Source organism: Hemitrygon akajei, chromosome 2, assembly GCF_048418815.1.
Source record: "Hemitrygon akajei chromosome 2, sHemAka1.3, whole genome shotgun sequence".
In the NCBI taxonomy this organism is placed as follows: domain Eukaryota; kingdom Metazoa; phylum Chordata; class Chondrichthyes; order Myliobatiformes; family Dasyatidae; genus Hemitrygon; species Hemitrygon akajei.
In genome coordinates, this window is record NC_133125.1 from 105156538 (window position 1) to 105178791 (window position 22254).

The following is a 22254-nucleotide window of genomic DNA, read 5'->3' on the forward strand; positions in this document are numbered from 1 at the left end:
GAGCTGACCGAGTTTACAACTTCCTGCAACTTTTTCCTATCCTGTGTAGTGGCCCCTCCATACTAGGCAGTGATACAGCCAGCTGGAATTTACAAGTGTCTTTGGTGACTTACCAATTCTCCCCAGACTCCTAATGAAATAAAGCCACTGTTGTGCCTTCTTTGTAACTGCATCAATATGATGGGCCCAGAAAAGATCCTCAGAGATGTTGACACCCAGGAATCTGAAACTGCTCACCCTTTCCACTTCTGATCCCTCAGTGAAGGCTGGTGTGTGTTTCCCCATCCTGAAGTCCACAGTCAATTCCTTGGTCTTATGGATGTTGAGTTCAAGGTTATGCTGTGACACCACTCAACCAACTGATCTGTCTCACTCCTGTACAACTCCTTGTCACCATTGGAAATAGTTGTGTCATTTGCAAATTTATAGATGGCGTTTGAGCCGTGCTGAGTCACACAATCGTGGGTGTAGAGAGAGTAATCACAGATAAAACTAAGTTTTTTAACATATTCTTTACAAATGATTGGATGTGAAATGCAAACAATAAAATTTAAATTCACATCTGTGCACTGACATGACAGGTGAGCAAATATTAATGCAGTTTATATGATATCCTGGAAAATTTGATAGGATCCCTTACAAGAAATATGATAAAGCATGGTCCTTGGATAACATCCATGTGAGTTTCAGAAGACATTTGAGAGCAACACAAGAAAATTGGAGTAAAAAATAGGCAATTTGGCCCCTCAAACCTGCCCTATTATTCAATATACTCATGGGTGATCTGCCTCAAACACATCTCTCCCTCAGTACGTTCCCATAAGCCTCAATTCCCTGATCTTTCCTAAAGGACTATCTATTTTCTCTTACAATACACCCAATAATCCAAACTCCACAAGCCTCTGCAAGACAGATTTATTATTCTCGGTATGAAGAAGTTCTTATGTACTTCAGTTTAACATAAACACTCCTTGTACCCATGTCCCCTCATCTGAGACTCTGTTGCTAGTGGAAACATCTCAATATCTTCCCTGTCATGTTCCTGAGGATCTTATACATTTCATTAAGTTCATCCCTCACTCTTCACCGATCCAAAGAAAATGATTTAATTTCACATGGTTTAATGAAGTTTCCAAGCCAGGGATTATTAGAAATATGGCAATATATGGAACTGCATGCAATATAGTTCTGGGAGATGGTAATTGACTGGGATAAAGGAAAATTCTTTGATCAGCAGGAAGTGGTATTTCCCAAAGATCTAAACTGAAATATTACCATTACTTAGATGAAAGTTTGCAGAATTTAAAGAGCAATGTTTGAATGAGAGGGAATAAAATCAGAATGGGACATAGAGAGACAAAGTGAATGGGCAAAATGTAGTTAGAGTTCAAGCTGAGGAAGTGTGAATTCATCCTAAATCTCAGAAAAATATGTAAAATTCCTTCCTTCTTGCAGAGAAAATGAGTTGTGAAAGAGCAGTGGAGTTCAGGAGCCTGTGTGCATAAATAACGAAAATCTGGTGCATACATACTAAAATTAATCACAAGTGTAATGTCAAACTTTATTGAAAGGGAATTCATCAAGTACTGAAGTTTCATTTTTCCAGCATCTCGGGTAGTTACCATCTGGAAAACTGTGGTTCAGCATCAAAAGTCAAGAAATGTACTATGCATGGAAGAGGTTTAGACAAATTTCAAGTCTTTCGATTTTAAATTATATGGACAGTTAGGAAAAACATAGTTAAAATCACTGCAATTTGGGCACTAGAAGGATAATCCACTTGGAGTAGTTAACAAGCTGCATATGATGAATTCTTTATTTAAATCTAATTTTATGGCATAACTTTCCATTTATAAAGGGAAAATCTTTCAAATATTTTCATAAAGGCAGCATCTCTTTAATAACCTTTGGATATCTAGGTTCCAAAGATGTAACTTAAATTTTACTATACAGTTTACAGTAGAAAGTACTTGTGTCCATTGTTATGTGGTTCAAAATCCAGAGTTAAGGACTTCTCCTCAGGAGAGATCCATGTGGAACCAAGGAAAAGCATAAGACGAAGGATGAGCTGCTGACCCAGTCTATCACGGGTAAAGCGAAACACTGTTGCAGGAAATTGGCATCCAACATCAGGGACCCCCACCACCCGGGATATGCTCTCTTCTCACTGTTACCTTCAGGAAGAAGGTACAGGAGCCTCAGGGCCTATATCACCAGGTTCAAGAACAGTTAGTACCCCATCAGGCTCTTGAACCAAAGGTGATAACTACATTCAACCTCACTTGACCCATCATTGAAATGTTCCCACTACCTATGGACTCACTTTCAAGGAATCTTCATTTCATGTTCTTGATATTTATTGTTTATTTATTTAATATTATTATTTCTTTCTTTTTGTATTTACACAGTTTGCTGTCTTTTGCATACTGGATGAATACCCTAGTTGGTGTGGTCTTTCATTGATCTGTAATTGAGTATGCCCACAAGAAAATGAATCTCAGAGTTGTAGATGGTGACACGTATGTACGAGGGGTGATGGATAAGTTCGTGGCCTAAGGTAGAGCAGTCTATTTCAGAAAATCTAGCACATTTATTTTTCAACATAGTCCCCTCCTACATTTACACACTTAGTCCAGCGGTCATGGAGCATATGGATCTTGGACCTCCAGAAAGTGTCCACATATGGGGTGATTGATAAGTTCAAAGCCTAAGGTAGGAGATGAGTTATACAGCTTTCTTTTCAGGCACATGCAGTTCATCTTTGAGTGATTATGCAGAAAGTTTGAAGTTAATAACTCATCAGGGGTGATTGATAAGTTTGTGGCCTAAAGTAGAAGGAGACGAGTTATTAACTTCAAACTTTCTGCATAATATCCCAGAGTTGACTAGCATGTGCAAGTAACGAGAGCTGTATAACTCATCTCCTTCTACCTTGGGCCACAAACTTATCAATTACCCCTGCTGTGGACACTTTCTGGAGGTCCAAGATCCATATGCTCCACGACTGCTGGACTAAGTGTTTAAATGTACGAGGGGACTATGTTGAAAAATAAATGCTAGGTTTTCTAAAATTGACTCCTTCTATCTTAGGTCACAAACTTATCAATCACCCCTTGTACTTTGATAATAAATTTACTTTAAACTTTGAACTTAAGAGGAATTTAAGCAGTTGGGTCCAAGTTAAAAAGTATAATTGCAAAGATAATAATCTCTGGATTACTATCTAATGCAGATGCAAATTGCATTGGGTAAATAAAATCAAGGAATTGAATCTGTAATACACTGGTTAAGATTTCTACTGCTATGCTGTGAGGTACTTCATTTTAACAGCTTCCTGTAAAAGCAGTGTGGCCTGCTGGTGAGAGTGTTTTGGTTTCAGCTAAAGGTAAGGAGCCACATTGTCCAACTTGGGAATGTTGTTTCAGCCAGTTAGGATAGTGGGTTGGAGAGAAGGTTGAAGAGAGAGCTGGGCTGAGAGAGATTTCTGATGGACAGTAGTCGGGTTTGTAATCTTTTGGTGGGAGATGAGTAGAGGTGATGATCAGGGAAGTCACCAATCCAAAGTGGTCCCCCAATTTACAATGGATCTCAGCAATGTAGAGGAGGCTGCATTGTATGTGTAACTGCAGCCATAATAGGGAAAATGCAAAGAAAAAGATATAATTGAAGACCCGTTATCCTAATGTATGCAGCATTCATAAAAAGATAAATGAATTAAGTGGCACAAGTGGAAATTAATGGGTATGATCTAATCAGCAATAGAGAAATGTGGTTGCAAAGAGACCAGATCTGGGAATTAAATGTTCCAAGATACAGTGACAATCAAATAATCCACCATCTGATTATTTGGCAGGCTTGATGGTTTAGCATCTGGCCAAAGGGTCTGATTTCTGCACTCTATTGAATACCTCAGGGTTATGGTTCCTGAACTCCCTTTAATACACTGCATCAGCAGCTCTTACTCTCCATTTAACACAACAGAAATCTATGTTCCTTTAGCACCCCAGGACATCAGTTCCCATGCTCTCCTAATTTTTGCAGGTTCAATGGAAATTTTATTATACTATTGTTTTGCACTTTAAAGAGGAAAATTAAAAGTGTATATAGACTGTTTGCATCATAGGCTGGTATGGAAACACCAATGCCCTCGAATAGAAATTCCTATAAAAAAGTAGTGTATATGGCCCAGTACATCATACCCTCCCATGCCTGAGCACACCTACACGAAGCATTGTTCCAGGAAAGCAGCATCCTCCATCAAGGACCCCCACCATCCAGGCCATGCTCTCTTCTTGCTGCTGGCCAGGAACAGTTATTACCCCTCAACTATTAGACTATTGAACCAGAGGGATCATTTCACTCACCTCTCTCTTGATCCATCTCTGGACTGTTCACATTTTTGGACTCACTTTCAAGGTCTCTACAACTCATTTTCTCAATACTTATTGCTTATTTATTTATTATTATTATTTTGGGTTGTTTTCTTTCATTTTGTATTTGCACAGTTTTTTTGTCTTGTCTCTGATTATCCGTTTTGTTGGATGCAATCCTTCCCTGATTCTATTGTGTTTCTTGTATTTACTGTGAATGCTTAATAAATCAAATCCTAGGGTTGTATATGGTGCCACATCTGTACTCTGATTAAAAAAATTACTTTAAAATTATAAGTGTGTTGGAGTATGAGTTTTATTCATATCCAGCTGTTTGAAAAAGATACCAGTCCAGCACTACCACATTTCTTGCAAACTGGATGAGTAGTTTTACTGTATGTGACTTTTCAAAAAAGATAAGAAATTGCACTTTCTACTATTTTCTTCCCTCCCCTCCGAGTTTTCATCATTTAACTTGTTTATCTTTAACTTGTCCCAGTTTGGAGTGGCATAGTAGCGTCACGGTTAGCACAATGCTTTACAGGACCAGCCACCCAGGTTCAATTCCTGCCTGTAACGAGTTTGTACATCTTCCCCATGACCACCTGTGTTTCCTCTGGGTGCCCCGGTTTCCTCCCACAATATTAGATTGGTAGGTTAATTGGTCATTGTAAATTGTTCCGTGATTAGGCTCAGATTAAATTGGGGGATTGCTGGGCGGCACAACTCGAAGGGCTGGGAGAGCCTGTTCCACGCTGTATATCAATAAATAAATAAGTCATTGACCCAAAACACTAATTTCAATTCAGGCTTCATGGATGCTGGCTGACCACCTAAATATTCCTAGCATTTTCTGTTTTATCAGGGAAATGGTGAGCTTGGATTCAATTACGTGGCATTTTAGATTGATCTCTGCTGATTCATCAACTAACTGCCCACAGTCAATGGTACATTTTCTCATATTGAGTTTGCCGATATTTGGAGTAAGTGCAAAATCTGCAGACTATCCAGGTAACTTCAGTGAGTAATAATACTGACCAAAACCTGCATATTGATTTAGAATCATTAATAGGCTTCCAATATGATAAACAATTTTTTCATTTTAAACAGTTGAGAAGAAAGTAATTGATGCTGACCAAAATAATCAAAGGAGAGCTTGCATACCAGTTATCAAAGGTCGGTGTCTTCAGGTACTGCCTAACTTCCTCTGTGACTTCCAAATTACTGCATTGAAAAAGAAGACAATATTTTGAAAACAGCTTAATCTTGTTGTGGTTAAATATTAACTCTGTTTTAAGCTTTTATAGCAGAGCAGTTTTAAGCTCATTCTTCCATTAATATTGAACCTGATTTCTATTCAAGGCCTCTATCCTCTTTAAAGTTCTATCTACTTTGAAATCAATCTAAACTCTTCTCCCTCTCACAGCCTTCCATTTCTCTATCATCCAGGTGTCTGTATGTCACATTCTATTTCAGACCTCTAGTGTATGCAGATTTTGATGTTCAGAGAAGAAGGATGTTTGCATTAAAATTAGGAGTATCAAGCTGCTTGCTCTTTACCATCCAAGCGCTTCCCTACAAGCCCATCATGTGTACAAATTGTGTGTAACAGCATGTACAAATAGTGTGTAACAACATGCACAAATAGTGTGTCTCCTCTTTGCCACTCCACTACTAGTCTGTGTGTATTAGTCAAGGAGAAAAGAGACTTGTTTTGCTGTTGGTGTCTTCTTACTATTGTTGTGTTCTTGCCTGTGTTACTCTGCTGAACGCTATGGGCATGCTATGTTGGCGCCGGAATGTGTAGCAACTTTTGCGGGCTGCCCCCAGCACATCCTTAGGTTATGTTGGTTGTTAACACAAACAACAAATTTCACTGTACATTTTGATGTACATGTGATATATAAATGAATCTGAATCTGGCTTTGTTCCTCTCATAGGAGATAAGACAAGCAAATATTCTTACAATAAGAACATTTGCTTTGTTTCAAGTTTAGAGGTTTAGCTAACAGTATGATTCTTCTGAGGAATCCCCAAATGAGTGAAGGTATCTTGATCCAGACAGCAGTCAACACATTAACAATGCAAAAACATTTCCTGTAACCTACAATGCAAAAATTGCATATATCATTCAAAACCTGTCAATATCCATTTTCTTTCTTATTGATACTAAAAGAAATGGAAATAATTTACTTCTTCAACCAGCTGTTATCAGACTACACTTTGGTGCTTCACCCAAAAAGAATCTACATGTTGGAGATGGTGTTTTGTGGACTGGAATTGTCAACATACTCAGAAGCCCCTGCCGAAGGGTTTCGACTGTACTCTTTTCCATTGAGCCATCCTGGCCTGCTGAGTTGCGCCAGCATTTTCTGTGTGTTGCATGGATTTCCAGCATCTGCAGATTTTCTGAACAATGCCCTCAACAAGGTGTATCCAATTCATCACTGACGGGTAACCAATCTTAAAGATTAACTCAGGCTTCTATACACATACATGTCACCTGGTCACCTTATGGTTTCCTTCATTTATATCCAGATCATTTGGTTTTCAAGGAGCTGTCATTGCCAACAATAAGACCGTAAGATATGGAAGCAGAAGTAGGCCATTCGGCCCATCGAGTCTGCTCCGCCATTCAATCATGGGCTGATCCAATTCTTCCAGTCATCCCCACTCCCCTGCCTTCACACCATACCCTTTGATGCCCTGGCTAATCAAGGACCTATCTATCTCTGCCTTAAATAAACCCAATGACTTAGCCTCCACAGCCACTCGTGGCAACAAATTCCACAGATTTACCACCCTCTGACTAAAGTATTTTCTCCGCATCTCTGTTCTAAATAGACATCCTTCAATCCTGAAGTCGTACCCTCTTGTACTAGAATCCCCTAACATGGGAAATAACTTTGCCATATCTAATCTGTTCAGGCCTTTTAACATTCGAAATGTTTCCATAAGATCCCCCCTCATTCTCCTGAACTCCAGGGAATACAGCACAAGACATTCCTCATACGGTAATCCTTTCATTCTTGGAACCATTCTCGTGAATCTTCTCTGAACCCCCTCCAATGTTGGTATATCCTTTCTAATATAAGGAGCCCAAAACTGCACACAATTCTCCAAGTGTGGTCTCATGAGTGCTTTACAGAGCCTCAACATCACATCCCTGCTCTTAGGTTCTATACCTGTGGTGAACTAGATATACCTGTCTGACTGCTCCTGTGGCTCCTCCCAAGACCCTGCTGACTGCCCCTGTGGCTCCTCCCACAGACCCCTGTATAAAGGCGACTGTGGCCTGCTGCTCTCCCTCATTTTCCCAGGATGTAGTTGTTCTTCAGTCAATAAAAGCCGATATCTCACTTCCTAAGTCTCGGCGTGAGTTATTGATGGTGCATCAATTTTATTGACTGAAAGTTACAACATGGAAACCGCTTTACGCCCAGAACGCCTAGACTTGGACCCCCAAGACCCTGGAGCAGCTCTTGCCTTTGAACACTGGCTGGTGTGCTTCCAATCGTACTTAGAGGAGGTTTGTGCCACCGACTCGGCTGTTCGGCACAAACTTCTCCTCTCGAGGGTCGCCCCAAAAGTTTATTCGTTCATCAGGGACATATCCACCTACGAGGAGGCGCTTGCCGCCCTCAAAAGACAGTACCTGCGGCCAGTAAATCCAGTTTATGCACGGCACCGCTTGGCAACACGAAAACAGCGGCCTACGGAGTCGACTGCTGAATTTCTCCGAGAACTACAGGCACTCGCGCGGACTTGTGACTGCCAAGCGCTCACAGCGGAACAGCATAAGGAACTCTTGGTCCGAGACGCTTTTGTGACTGGGGTCCGGTCAGTGTGTATCCGCCAGCGGCTGCTGGAAAAAGCTGATCTTACCTTACGCTCCGCGATAGAGACGGCCGATACGATAGAGGCTGCGCAGCTGTACGCCGAAGAGGTCCAGCCGCGCGATTCCCCGGTTCCGAGCGAATTCGCCAATGCCGCTGCCAGTCGCGGTATCTCAAACCCCACGAATTCGCCAGGTATGAAACTCTGTTACTTTTGTGGGCTTCAGAAACATTCCAGAAACAGCTGCCCGGCCGTCGGAGCGACTTGTTCCAGCTGTGGGAAGAAGGGCCATTTCGCCAAAGTATGTAAGTCTAAACCGCGCCCGGGGTCGAGCAGCGCTGCCTCTGAGACCTGGGGGCCGCCATTTTGCATGACCGGATGTGGACAACCATCTTTGCCGGCGTCACCAGGCCCCGCCCCCGACTCACCATCTTGCATGCCCGGATGTGAGCGGCCAACTTTGCCGGCATCACCAGGCCCCGCCCCCGACACACCCCGTTCAACGCTGGCTTCCGTGACCCTCGACCAAAGCGCCCCACACCAGCTCGCAAGGTCGATGATGGACATCCTGGTGGAGGGGCACAGGACTAGCTGCCTGTTTGACACGGGCAGCACTGAGAGTTTTATTGACCCGGCCACAGTGAAACGCTGTGGACTCGTGACACGGCCGGTACGTCAGAAGATCACCTTGGCTTCAGGGTCGCATTCCACAGACATCCGGGTGGGTTGTGTAGCGACATTGGTGGTGCAGGGCACAGAATATCGGAACTTTGCGTTCCTGGTCATGCCTCGGCTGTGCGCACCTGTGCTATTGGGGCTGGACTTCCAGAGCCACCTCGAAAGTGTGACTATGGCATATGACGGGCCCCACCCACCACTCACTGTCAGGAATCCTCAGTTTGGTGGGACTTCGCCATATACTCCGTTACCACACGCACATACACCCCGAACCCCACATCCCGCCCAGCACCATGCCGATAGCTGTGCTGCTGACACTATTTGCAACCTCTCCACCCTCAAGATCCCTCCCCCATCGCTGTTCACCAACCTGACCCCCGACTGTAAACCTGTGGCAACTAAAAGTAGGAGGTACAGTGCGGGGGACAGGGCCTTTATTCATTCAGAGGTGCAGCGGCTGCTCAGGGAGGGGATCATTGAGCCAAGCACAAGCCCATGGCGGTCCCAGGTGGTCGTTGTTCGGACTGGGCAGAAAAATAGGATGGTTGTGGACTACAGCCAGACCATCAATAGATTCACGCAGCTTGACGCGTACCCCCTACCCCGCATCGCGGATATGGTCAACCAGATAGCTCAGTACAAGGTGTACTCGACAATTGATCTGAAATCCGCTTATCACCAGCTCCCCATCCGCCCAGAGGACCGCCCCTACACCGCCTTCGAGGCGGGTGGCAGGCTCTATCACTTTCTGCGCGTCCCATTTGGTGTCACAAATGGGGTCTCAGTCTTCCAGAGGGAGATGGACCGGATGGTGGACCAGTACAAACTGACGGCCACATTTCCCTATCTAGATAACATCACCATCTGTGGTCGCGACTGGTCGGATCATGACGCCAACCTCCAACGATTTTTCCAAGTGGCCGATGCTTTGAACCTCACTTATAACAAGGACAAGTGTGTTTTCAGAACCACACGACTCGCTATCCTTGGGTATGTCGTGGAGAACGTGGTCATTGGCCCTGACCCTGACCGTATGCGCCCCCTGTTAGAACTCCCTCTTCCCACTACTCTCAAGGCCCTCCAGCGGTGCCTGGGTTTTTTTTCCTATTACGCCCAATGGGTTCCCCATTACGCAGACAAGGCCCGCCCCCTGGTCAAGTCTACCACCTTTCCCCTCTCTGCCGAGGCCCGCGCGGCCTTCAGCTGCATTAAGGGGGACATTGCCAAAGCAACGATGCATGCGGTGGACGAGACCATTCCCTTCCAAGTAGAGAGTGACGCCTCTGACGTCGCGCTGGCTGCTACCCACAATCAGGAAGGCAGGCCAGTGGCGTTTTTTTCTCGTACCCTTCAAGGCTCTGAACTTCGGCACTCCACGGTGGAGAAAGAAGCCCAAGCCATAGTGGAAGCTATTCGGCACTGGAGGCACTATCTCGCCGGCAGAAGGTTCACCTTGCTGACCGACCAGCGCTCGGTTGCGTTCATGTTCAGCAACCAACAGCGGGGCAAAATCAAAAATGATAAAATTTTGCGATGGAGAATAGAACTCTCCACCTATACTTACGATATCCTGTACCGGCCTGGCAGGCTCAATGAACCCTCTGATGCCCTATCCCGGGGACCGTGTGCTAGTGCCCAGCTCGACCAGCTGTATGCCCTTCATGCCCAACTTTGCCACCCGGGGGTCACCCGGTTTTATCATTTCATTAAAGCCCGGAACCTGCCGTACTCCCTGGAGGACATCAGGACGATGACCAGGGACTGCCAGATCTGCGCTGAGTGCAAACCGCACTTCTACCGTCCTGACACTGCGCAGCTTGTCAAGGCCACCCGCCCTTTTGAGCGACTGAGTATTGACTTTAAGGGCCCCCTTCCCTCCACCGACCGCAATGTCTACTTTCTCAGTATTATTGACGAGTACTCGCGATTCCCCTTTGCCGTTCCCTGCCCCGACACTGCTACCACGTCGGTCATAAAAGTCCTGCGCCAGCTCTTCACTCTGTTCGGATATCCCTGCTATGTCCACAGTGATAGAGGGTCCTCCTTTATGAGTGACGAGTTGCGCCGGTTCCTGCTTGCTAGGGGCATAGCTACTAGTCGCACCACGAGTTATAATCCCCGGGGGAATGGCCAGGTGGAGAAGGAGAATGCCACAGTGTGGAAGGCCATACTTTTAGCCCTTAAGTCACAAGGGTTGCCGGTCTCCCGATGGCAGGAGGTCCTCCCTGAGGCACTCCACTCTATCCGCTCCCTGTTGTGTACGTCCACTAATGCCACCCCTCACGAACGCTTATTCTCTTTTCCCAGGAAGTCTGTCACTGGGACCACCCTGCCAGTTTGGCTGACGTCCCCGGGGCCAGTGCTGCTACGTAAACATGCGAGGAGTAATAAGTACTCACCACTGGTCGAGAAGGTTCACCTCCTTCATGCTAATCCCCAGTATGCCTACGTGGTCTTGCCTGATGGGCGGGAGGACACGGTCTCTGTCCGTGACCTGGCGCCCGCCGGAGCAGCAGACCACTACCCCGAGCACTCCACGGTAACTATGCACCCTGTACCCGAGGTGACTCCACACACACCGTGCCCCCCACAGACTCCGTATGCGTCTGTTCCAGGGCCCTCGCTCACACGCGAGGGGTCCCTGACACCTCCTGTTGGGACAGAATTAACCCACTCTCCGCCTCCGGAGCAAACACCACCTCCGGCACCTGTGCCGTCATCACCTCTGGCTCCTGTGCAATTGCAGCCGGAGCTACGTAGATCGCAGCGAACGATTCGACCACCTGATCGACTTAACCTGTAAATATGCTTGGGAATTTTTTTTTAAACAAAGGGGGGGTGAATGTGGTGAACTAGATATACCTGTCTGACTGCTCCTGTGGCTCCTCCCAAGACCCTGCTGACTGCCCCTGTGGCTCCTCCCACAGACCCCTGTATAAAGGCGACTGTGGCCTGCTGCTCTCCCTCATTTTCCCAGGATGTAGTTGTTCTTCAGTCAATAAAAGCCGATATCTCACTTCCTAAGTCTCGGCGTGAGTTATTGATGGTGCATCAATACCTCTGGAAATGAAGGCCAATATTGCATTTGTCTACTTCACAACCCACTCAACCTGGAGGTTAACCTTTAGGGTATCTTGCACAAAGACTCCCAAGTCCCTTTGCATCTCTGTATTTTGAATTCTCTCCCCATCTAAATAATAGTCTGCCTGTTTATTTCTTCCACCAAAGAGCATGACCATACACTTTCCAACATTGTACTTCATTTGCCACTTCTTTGCCCATTCCCCTAAACTATCTCTCTGAAAGCTCTCTGTTTCCTCAACACAACCTGCTCTTCCACCTATCTTTGTATTATGGGCAAATTTAGCCACAAATCCATTAATCCCATAGTCCAAATCATTGACATTTATCGTAAAAAGCAGCAGTCCAAACCCAATAAAATAAAACAACTAAAATAACTGGGCCCAGAACCCACGCACTCTTACTACTCAACCACACTGTATTTGACTTGTGCACAAGGACAACAGCATGGCCCCAGTCACCCACATTGTTCTGATGCCAGGACAGAAAATTGCTATTGTTATATAGAATCGCCCTATCAGTTACAGATATTGACCACTTGGTAAATTGTTCATGTTTCAATTCCTTACTTGCAAGATCAATCGCCATTCACAGTAGAGGTGTTGAAAGTCAACCGAAACTTCAACCTGACGACTGATAATATTTTGAAGTTAGTGAAACAATTGTCCCGTAGTTGATGGGTGTTTCATGTCCTTCCGTTATTCCTATCTTGTCTGTCTCGGCATCCCCTATACTATAAATGGAAGCTACAGTACTGTGCAAAAGTCTTAGCAAATATATATGTATATATATATATATATATATATATATATAGCTAGGGTGCCTAAGATTTTTGCACAGTACTGCAGTAACTTTATGTATTGCATTGTAGAGCTGCTGCTGCAAAAGAACAAATTTCATGACATGTGAAAAGTGATGATAAACCTGATTCTGATACAGGTTTGTATTGTGGACTGAGAGTGGGAAGGGGGCAGGGAGAGGGGAATCATGGTTGGGAAAAGGGGAAGGGAGAGGGGAGGGAGTGGAAAGTACCAGAGGGATATTCTGCAATGATCAATAAGCCAGTTGTTTGGAATCAAATGACCTTAACTAGTGTCTCAGAGCTGGGTGTGTTTGCACCCACACCACCTCCCCACCCCCGGCACTCCCTCACTGCCACCTGCCCCATACCTCTTCTGCAACATTCCACCCTCGCCATTCCCAACATCCCTTGCTCCCACCAGATTTACAAACTCGCTCTCCACTCCACGTTGATAAATACAGTACTGTGCAAAGGTCTTAGGTACTCTAGCAGTATACATGTGCCTAAGACTTTTGTGCAGTACTGTATATCCTTCTAGATAAATTACACACTGCCACTTCAGGTTATTATAGCCAGGGTGGTAATGGGGACAAGCTCCCACTACCTATTAAATGCTTCCAATGGTATACACCTCAAATATCCTCTGACAACCAAGTCTAGCTCCTGGCCTTCACGTGTGGCTTAGCAACTAAGCCTGGTGGAACCATTTCTACTGATAGGAGAAGGAGCAAAAGCAGGTTACTGACGTCTTAAATCCAACCACTCGAAGCAGATGGGGCTCGTCAGCCATAGTTGACAGCTCATCTAGGAGAAGGAAGACTCTGATCTCAAACTTCCACAGCCTTTCAGCTACACCCACGTGTGGGGATGGCTTTGGGAGTGAATCTCAAGGGAAAAATCCAGAGCTGGTGTCCCAAAGGCAGTCCTATGTTGAGTTCAACACTGAATGACTACTCCTACAACACTGCTGGTACCAAACTGTATTGACCTCTGTCGTTCCTATGGATTCATAAGATGCATGGAAGGGGAGAGCCTACAACAGCTCTCCTACTGAAAGGTGTCAACTCAAAATATTGACTGTTTACTCTTTTCCATAGATGCTGCCTGGCCTGCTGAGTTCCTCCAGCACTTTGTGTGTGTTGTTTGGATTTCCAGTATCTGCAAATTTTCTTTTGCTTGAGCTTTCTCTCCATATCATACTTCCCAGGCTTGCATATCTAGAAAGCCAGGACGCAACATCCATGGTGAACCTGACTGGCGAAGGCCTCACTCCCACACTGCCACTGTCATTCTCACCTACCTGACTGGAGAAGGCCTCACTCAAACACTGCCACTGTCATTCTCACCTACCTGACTGGCGAAGGCCTCACTCACACACTGCCACTGTCATTCTCACCTACCTGACTGGCGAAGGCCTCACTCACACACTGCCACTGTCATTCTCACCTACCTGACTGGCGAAGGCCTCACTCACACACTGCCACTGTCATTCTCACCTACCTGTCTGGCGAAGGCCTCACTCACACACTGCCACTGTCATTCTCACCTACCTGTCTGGCGAAGGCCTCACTCACACACTGCCACTGTCATTCTCACCTACCTGACTGGCGAAGGCCTCACTCACACACTGCCACTGTCATTCTCACCTACCTGACTGGCGAAGGCCTCACTCACACACTGCCACTGTCATTCTCACCTACCTGACTGGCGAAGGCCTCACTCACACACTGCCACTGTCATTCTCACCTACCTGTCTGGCGAAGGCCTCACTCACACACTGCCACTGTCATTCTCACCTACCTGAATGGCGAAGGCCTCACTCACACACTGCCACTGTCATTCTCACCTACCTGTCTGGTGAAGGCCTCACTCACACACTGCCACTGTCATTCTCACCTACCTGACTGGCGAAGGCCTCACTCACACACTGCCACTGTCATTCTCACCTACCTGACTGGCGAAGGCCTCACTCACACACTGCCACTGTTATTCTCACCTACCTGTCTGGCGAAGGCCTCACTCACACACTGCCACTGTCATTCTCACCTTCCTGACTGGCGAAGGCCTCACTCACACACTGCCACTGTCATTCTCACCTACCTGACTGGAGTGGGCCTCACTCACACACTGCCACTGTCATTCTCACCTACCTGACTGGCGAAGGCCTCACTCACACACTGCCACTGTCATTCTCACCTACCTGACTGGAGTGGGCCTCACTCACACACTGCCACTGTCATTCTCACCTACCTGTCTGGAGTGGGTCTCACTCACACACTGCCACTGTCATTCTCACCTACCTGTCTGGCGAAGGCCTCACTCACACACTGCCACTGTCATTCTCACCTACCTGACTGGAGTGGGCCTCACTCACACACTGCCACTGTCATTCTCACCTACCTGTCTGGCGAAGGCCTCACTCACACACTGCCACTGTCATTCTCACCTTCCTGACTGGCGAAGGCCTCACTCACACACTGCCACTGTCATTCTCACCTACCTGACTGGCGAAGGCCTCACTCAAACACTGCCACTGTCATTCTCACCTACCTGACTGGCGAAGGCCTCACTCACACACTGCCACTGTCATTCTCACCTACCTGTCTGGCGAAGGCCTCACTCACACACTGCCACTGTCATTCTCACCTTCCTGACTGGCGAAGGCCTCACTCACACACTGCCACTGTCATTCTCACCTACCTGACTGGAGTGGGCCTCACTCACACACTGCCACTGTCATTCTCACCTACCTGACTGGCGAAGGCCTCACTCACACACTGCCACTGTCATTCTCACCTACCTGACTGGAGTGGGCCTCACTCACACACTGCCACTGTCATTCTCACCTACCTGACTGGAGTGGGCCTCACTCACACACTGCCACTGTCATTCTCACCTACCTGTCTGGCGAAGGCCTCACTCACACACTGCCACTGTCATTCTCACCTACCTGACTGGCGAAGGCCTCACTCACACACTGCCACTGTCATTCTCACCTACCTGACTGGCGAAGGCCTCACTCACACACTGCCACTGTCATTCTCACCTACCTGAATGGCGAAGGCCTCACTCACACACTGCCACTGTCATTCTCACCTACCTGACTGGCGAAGGCCTCACTCACACACTGCCACTGTCATTCTCACCTTCCTGACTGACGAAGGCCTCACTCACACACTGCCACTGTCATTCTCACCTACCTGAATGGCGAAGGCCTCACTCACACACTGCCACTGTCATTCTCACCTACCTGACTGGCGAAGGCCTCACTCACACACTGCCACTGTCATTCTCACCTACCTGACTGGCGAAGGCCTCACTCACACACTGCCACTGTCATTCTCACCTACCTGACTGGCGAAGGCCTCACTCACACACTGCCACTGTCATTCTCACCTACCTGACTGGCGAAGGCCTCACTCACACACTGCCACTGTCATTCTCACCTACCTGACTGGCGAAGGCCTCACTCACACACTGCCACTGTCATTCTCACCTACCTGACTGGCGAAGGCCTCACTCACACACTGCCACTGTCATTCTCACCTACCTGTCTGGCGAAGGCCTCACTCACACACTGCCACTGTCATTCTCACCTACCTGACTGGAGTGGGCCTCACTCACACACTGCCACTGTCATTCTCACCTACCTGACTGGCGAAGGCCTCACTCACACACTGCCACTGTCATTCTCACCTACCTGACTGTAGTGGGCCTCACTCACACACTGCCACTGTCATTCTCACCTACCTGACTGGCGAAGGCCTCACTCACACACTGCCACTGTCATTCTCACCTACCTGTCTGGAGTGGGCAGGTTGGCTCTGGCGGTTTCACTTCAAAGCTCTACGTTTATCTACAAAGTCATCCTCATCTGGATGTTGTCTTTAATCCTTCCCTTACCACAACTTCAACAGGCCTTGGCAATGCACAAGCATCAGCTACAGTTGTTTGCTGGACTAACAATTAAACTAATTCATTGCTTGCAAAGACTTCCGAGAATCAACTAGACATTACATGTAAATTCACATGTCAATGGTGCCTTTTACCTTATCAACAGTTAATTACATTTAATAGCTAACAATTTCTTCACTACTATTTCTACTTCACTTGTCAAACTCATCATTCCACAACAGCAAAATAAAATTATATGAAAGCTAAATCAGCCAACACACACAAAATGCTGGAGGAACTCAGCAAGTCAGACAGCACCTATAGAGAAGAATAAACAGTCGACATTACAGACCTGATGAAGGGTCTCAGCCTATATCGTCAATTCTTTATTCCTCTCCATAGATGCTGCCTGACCTGCTGAGTTCCTTCAGCATTTTGTGTGTGTTGCTTCTAATCTCCAGCATCTGTAAAATGTCTTGTGTCTAAGCTAGACAAAACTTGCATCACAAAAATTTTTGCAGAACCACACAATACCTCATCTGTAAGTATTTTTCCATGACTTGCTGGCATTCTTCTTTGTTCTTCCTTAATGAACGTTTGTGATAAAAAGGTGAAGGTTTGTTCGTCCATTCTGTCAGGTCTTTAAAGAGTCCAAGCCAGCTGAGATGTTCCACACTCTGTGGATATTAAACAGTTTTAGCAAGGATGAAACAATGCCCTAGATTTTCAGGACAGTAATGAACATGCTTGCTATTGATTTCTCTTACACTTTTCAAACCTTTCATTAGGTTTTGCATTAGTGCTTGTAGTGATTGTGAATCAAGCATCTTCTCAAGAAATTTGTCATGTATGGAATGGAACAAGGGGCTACACATCACATCATCCAAACCAGATTGAGAAATTGTGTAGATTTTGACAAAAAATAAGTTTTAAACAGAAAAAGCAATACAATCCCAGAGACAGCCTGTACTGAGGTCAGAGGCCTGTCTGTGAATGTGGGTAATCCCAGAGGCAGCCTGTCTGGAAGCTGAAGGTCTGTCAGTGTGCGTGCTTGGGCAATACAATTCCAGAGGTTAGAGATAATCAGGTTGTCGGAGGTTGTTGGGGCAGTGCAGATTGAAGAGCCAAAACGGCCTACTCCACACTGTATCTCTAAAATAAATATTAATGCAAATTATGCCTTTCAGTGTATATTTTGATGTACATGTGATTAATAAATAAATAAATCTAAATCTATATTACAATATCATGTTTAGAAAGTGATAAGTGTAATATTACTTGAAAATATTAAACTAATTCAAAGGGAGACATGGGAGTTCAAAAAGTAAGTCTAACTTTGTGTTTACTTTAAGTCAGGTGCACATTTCATGTGATAGCATGATGACGTATGCAAGTCACAGATTTATACAACCTGAAATGAATTATTTAAATGAACAAGAATGCTTAATCAACCAATGTATATACAAGATTACTGAAATATTATTGAAATAGTAAATACACAACAATAGGACTTTAAGAAATAAAACTGGAATGTCTTACTTCAAGTTTCTCCCGAAAGGACTCCACACGACTTCTCATCTCATAAACGATGGACGGCATTGGACCTGATTCAATTTGAAGCTTCTTCTCCAGCTCCTGTAGTCTGAGGGAAAAGGTTTTGTCTGGTTTTATAATGTGTTGCATGAATTATTTTCATGTCATTTCACTCCGATCAACTATCAGGCGAATGAAATTTGATCACTGACTAGGCAAATGAAAGAAGGCACACAGTTTTTCAGGCAGATCTCTTTCGGTAAGATAATCATAAGAGCTACAGAGATACAGTAAACGCAAGATGTAGGCTTCCTTTTGCAATGGGAAACACACATAGTGTGCTGGAGGAACTCAGCAGGTCAGACAGCATCTATGGAGAGGAATAAACAGTCAATATTTTAGGCTAAAACCTTTTATCAGGGCTGGAAATGAAGAGGGAAGACACCTGAATAAAATGATGGGTGTGTGGGAAGGGGAAGGAGGACAAGCTAGAATGTGATAGGTGAAGTCATGTGGGTGGGAAAGTTAAAGGGCTAGAGAAGAAGGAACTGATAGGAGAGGAGAGTGAACCAGGAAGAGGGAGAGGCACCAGGGGAGGTGTTAGGCAGATGAGAAGAGGTAACTTTTTTTCAATAGCCTGTTTTTCTACCAAAATAGCTGACCTCAAATTTTCTACTTTGTACTCCTTTTATTATGTTCCTCCCCATTCACTTGACCTATCCATATGTTCTTTGAATCTTTCTGTATCCTTCTCACAACTCAAATTGCCACCCAGGTTTGCATCACACCTATTTTATTTTGTAAGTTTTGTTTTCATTGTGATGAAGGCTAACAAGTCAATTTTTCACTGTAGAAATTTTGTTTCCATTTTCACGGGCAGCACAGTGGTACAGCTGGAGGTATTGCTGCCTCACAGGGCCAGAGATCTGCATTTAATCCTGGCCTCGGGTTCTCTCTGTGTGGAGTTTGTACGTTCTCCCCGTGTCTTCGGGTGCTTTGATTTCCTCCCACTTTGTGGGGCTGAGCTGTTTAACTGACCGATCCGTGTAGAATCTGGTGAAGTTAATGACACTTGGGGAGAAGAACAATTAGGGTTAACGTAGGAATTAGACACAGTCTCAGTTGAACTAAGGGCTTGTTTGGAAGAAGGGTCTGCAAAAGGGTTAGTGAACTAAGTAGCTAACTTGCATTTTTCTTTTTGAACCTTGTATCCCAATAGAATTTCTAAGCTTAGTGTTCTAAGCTAGTGTTCAATAGAATTTCTAAGCTTAGTGTTCTAAGCTAGTGTTCAATAGAATTTCTAAGCTTAGTGTTCTAAGCTAGTGTTCAATAGAATTTCTAAGCTTAGTGTTCTAAGCTAGTGTTCAATAGAATTTCTAAGCTTAGTGTTCTAAGCTAGTGTTCAATAGAATTTCTAAGCTTAGTGTTCTAAGCTAGTGTTCAATAGAATTTCTAAGCTTAGTGTTCTAAGCTAGTGTTCAATAGAATTTCTAAGCTTAGTGTTCTAAGCTAGTGTTCAATAGAATTTCTAAGCTTAGTGTTCTAAGCTAGTGTTCAATAGAATTTCTAAGCTTAGTGTTCTAAGCTAGTGTTCAATAGAATTTCTAAGCTTAGTGTTCTAAGCTAGTGTTCAATAGAATTTCTAAGCTTAGTGTTCTAAGCTAGTGTTCAATAGAATTTCTAAGCTTAGTGTTCTAAGCTAGTGTTCAATAGAATTTCTAAGCTTAGTGTTCTAAGCTAGTGTTCAATAGAATTTCTAAGCTTAGTGTTCTAAGCTAGTGTTCAATAGAATTTCTAAGCTTAGTGTTCTAAGCTAGTGTTCAATAGAATTTCTAAGCTTAGTGTTCTAAGCTAGTGTTCAATAGAATTTCTAAGCTTAGTGTTCTAAGCTAGTGTTCAATAGAATTTCTAAGCTTAGTGTTCTAAGCTAGTGTTCAATAGAATTTCTAAGCTTAGTGTTCTAAGCTAGTGTTCAATAGAATTTCTAAGCTTAGTGTTCTAAGCTAGTGTTCAATAGAATTTCTAAGCTTAGTGTTCTAAGCTAGTGTTCAATAGAATTTCTAAGCTTAGTGTTCTAAGCTAGTGTTCAATAGAATTTCTAAGCTTAGTGTTCTAAGCTAGTGTTCAATAGAATTTCTAAGCTTAGTGTTCTAAGCTAGTGTTCAATAGAATTTCTAAGCTTAGTGTTCTAAGCTAGTGTTCAATAGAATTTCTAAGCTTAGTGTTCTAAGCTAGTGTTCAATAGAATTTCTAAGCTTAGTGTTCTAAGCTAGTGTTCAATAGAATTTCTAAGCTTAGTGTTCTAAGCTAGTGTTCAATAGAATTTCTAAGCTTAGTGTTCTAAGCTAGTGTTCAATAGAATTTCTAAGCTTAGTGTTCTAAGCTAGTGTTCAATAGAATTTCTAAGCTTAGTGTTCTAAGCTAGTGTTCAATAGAATTTCTAAGCTTAGTGTTCTAAGCTAGTGTTCAATAGAATTTCTAAGCTTAGTGTTCTAAGCTAGTGTTCAATAGAATTTCTAAGCTTAGTGTTCTAAGCTAGTGTTCAATAGAATTTCTAAGCTTAGTGTTCTAAGCTAGTGTTCAATAGAATTTCTAAGCTTAGTGTTCTAAGCTAGTGTTCAATAGAATTTCTAAGCTTAGTGTTCTAAGCTAGTGTTCAATAGAATTTCTAAGCTTAGTGTTCTAAGCTAGTGTTCAATAGAATTTCTAAGCTTAGTGTTCTAAGCTAGTGTTCAATAGAATTTCTAAGCTTAGTGTTCTAAGCTAGTGTTCAATAGAATTTCTAAGCTTAGTGTTCTAAGCTAGTGTTCAATAGAATTTCTAAGCTTAGTGTTCTAAGCTAGTGTTCAATAGAATTTCTAAGCTTAGTGTTCTAAGCTAGTGTTCAATAGAATTTCTAAGCTTAGTGTTCTAAGCTAGTGTTCAATAGAATTTCTAAGCTTAGTGTTCTAAGCTAGTGTTCAATAGAATTTCTAAGCTTAGTGTTCTAAGCTAGTGTTCAATAGAATTTCTAAGCTTAGTGTTCTAAGCTAGTGTTCAATAGAATTTCTAAGCTTAGTGTTCTAAGCTAGTGTTCAATAGAATTTCTAAGCTTAGTGTTCTAAGCTAGTGTTCAATAGAATTTCTAAGCTTAGTGTTCTAAGCTAGTGTTCAATAGAATTTCTAAGCTTAGTGTTCTAAGCTAGTGTTCAATAGAATTTCTAAGCTTAGTGTTCTAAGCTAGTGTTCAATAGAATTTCTAAGCTTAGTGTTCTAAGCTAGTGTTCAATAGAATTTCTAAGCTTAGTGTTCTAAGCTAGTGTTCAATAGAATTTCTAAGCTTAGTGTTCTAAGCTAGTGTTCAATAGAATTTCTAAGCTTAGTGTTCTAAGCTAGTGTTCAATAGAATTTCTAAGCTTAGTGTTCTAAGCTAGTGTTCAATAGAATTTCTAAGCTTAGTGTTCTAAGCTAGTGTTCAATAGAATTTCTAAGCTTAGTGTTCTAAGCTAGTGTTCAATAGAATTTCTAAGCTTAGTGTTCTAAGCTAGTGTTCAATAGAATTTCTAAGCTTAGTGTTCTAAGCTAGTGTTCAATAGAATTTCTAAGCTTAGTGTTCTAAGCTAGTGTTCAATAGAATTTCTAAGCTTAGTGTTCTAAGCTAGTGTTCAATAGAATTTCTAAGCTTAGTGTTCTAAGCTAGTGTTCAATAGAATTTCTAAGCTTAGTGTTCTAAGCTAGTGTTCAATAGAATTTCTAAGCTTAGTGTTCTAAGCTAGTGTTCAATAGAATTTCTAAGCTTAGTGTTCTAAGCTAGTGTTCAATAGAATTTCTAAGCTTAGTGTTCTAAGCTAGTGTTCAATAGAATTTCTAAGCTTAGTGTTCTAAGCTAGTGTTCAATAGAATTTCTAAGCTTAGTGTTCTAAGCTAGTGTTCAATAGAATTTCTAAGCTTAGTGTTCTAAGCTAGTGTTCAATAGAATTTCTAAGCTTAGTGTTCTAAGCTAGTGTTCAATAGAATTTCTAAGCTTAGTGTTCTAAGCTAGTGTTCAATAGAATTTCTAAGCTTAGTGTTCTAAGCTAG

General features: G+C 43.8%; 1 protein-coding gene across 1 annotated transcript in view; it reads right to left on the reverse strand.

Moving 5' to 3' along the window:
• The window catches only part of LOC140715011 (high affinity cGMP-specific 3',5'-cyclic phosphodiesterase 9A), a 137690-nt gene that overhangs the window by 66942 nt on the left and 48494 nt on the right, over positions 1 to 22254 (reverse strand). The window contains exons 4-6 of the mRNA XM_073026751.1: positions 18202 to 18304; positions 17197 to 17339; positions 5535 to 5594 (exon numbers count right to left, since the gene is read on the reverse strand). Coding sequence (XP_072882852.1) covers positions 5535 to 5594; positions 17197 to 17339; positions 18202 to 18304 — 306 coding nt within the window. The remainder of the gene's footprint in view (positions 1 to 5534; positions 5595 to 17196; positions 17340 to 18201; positions 18305 to 22254) is intronic.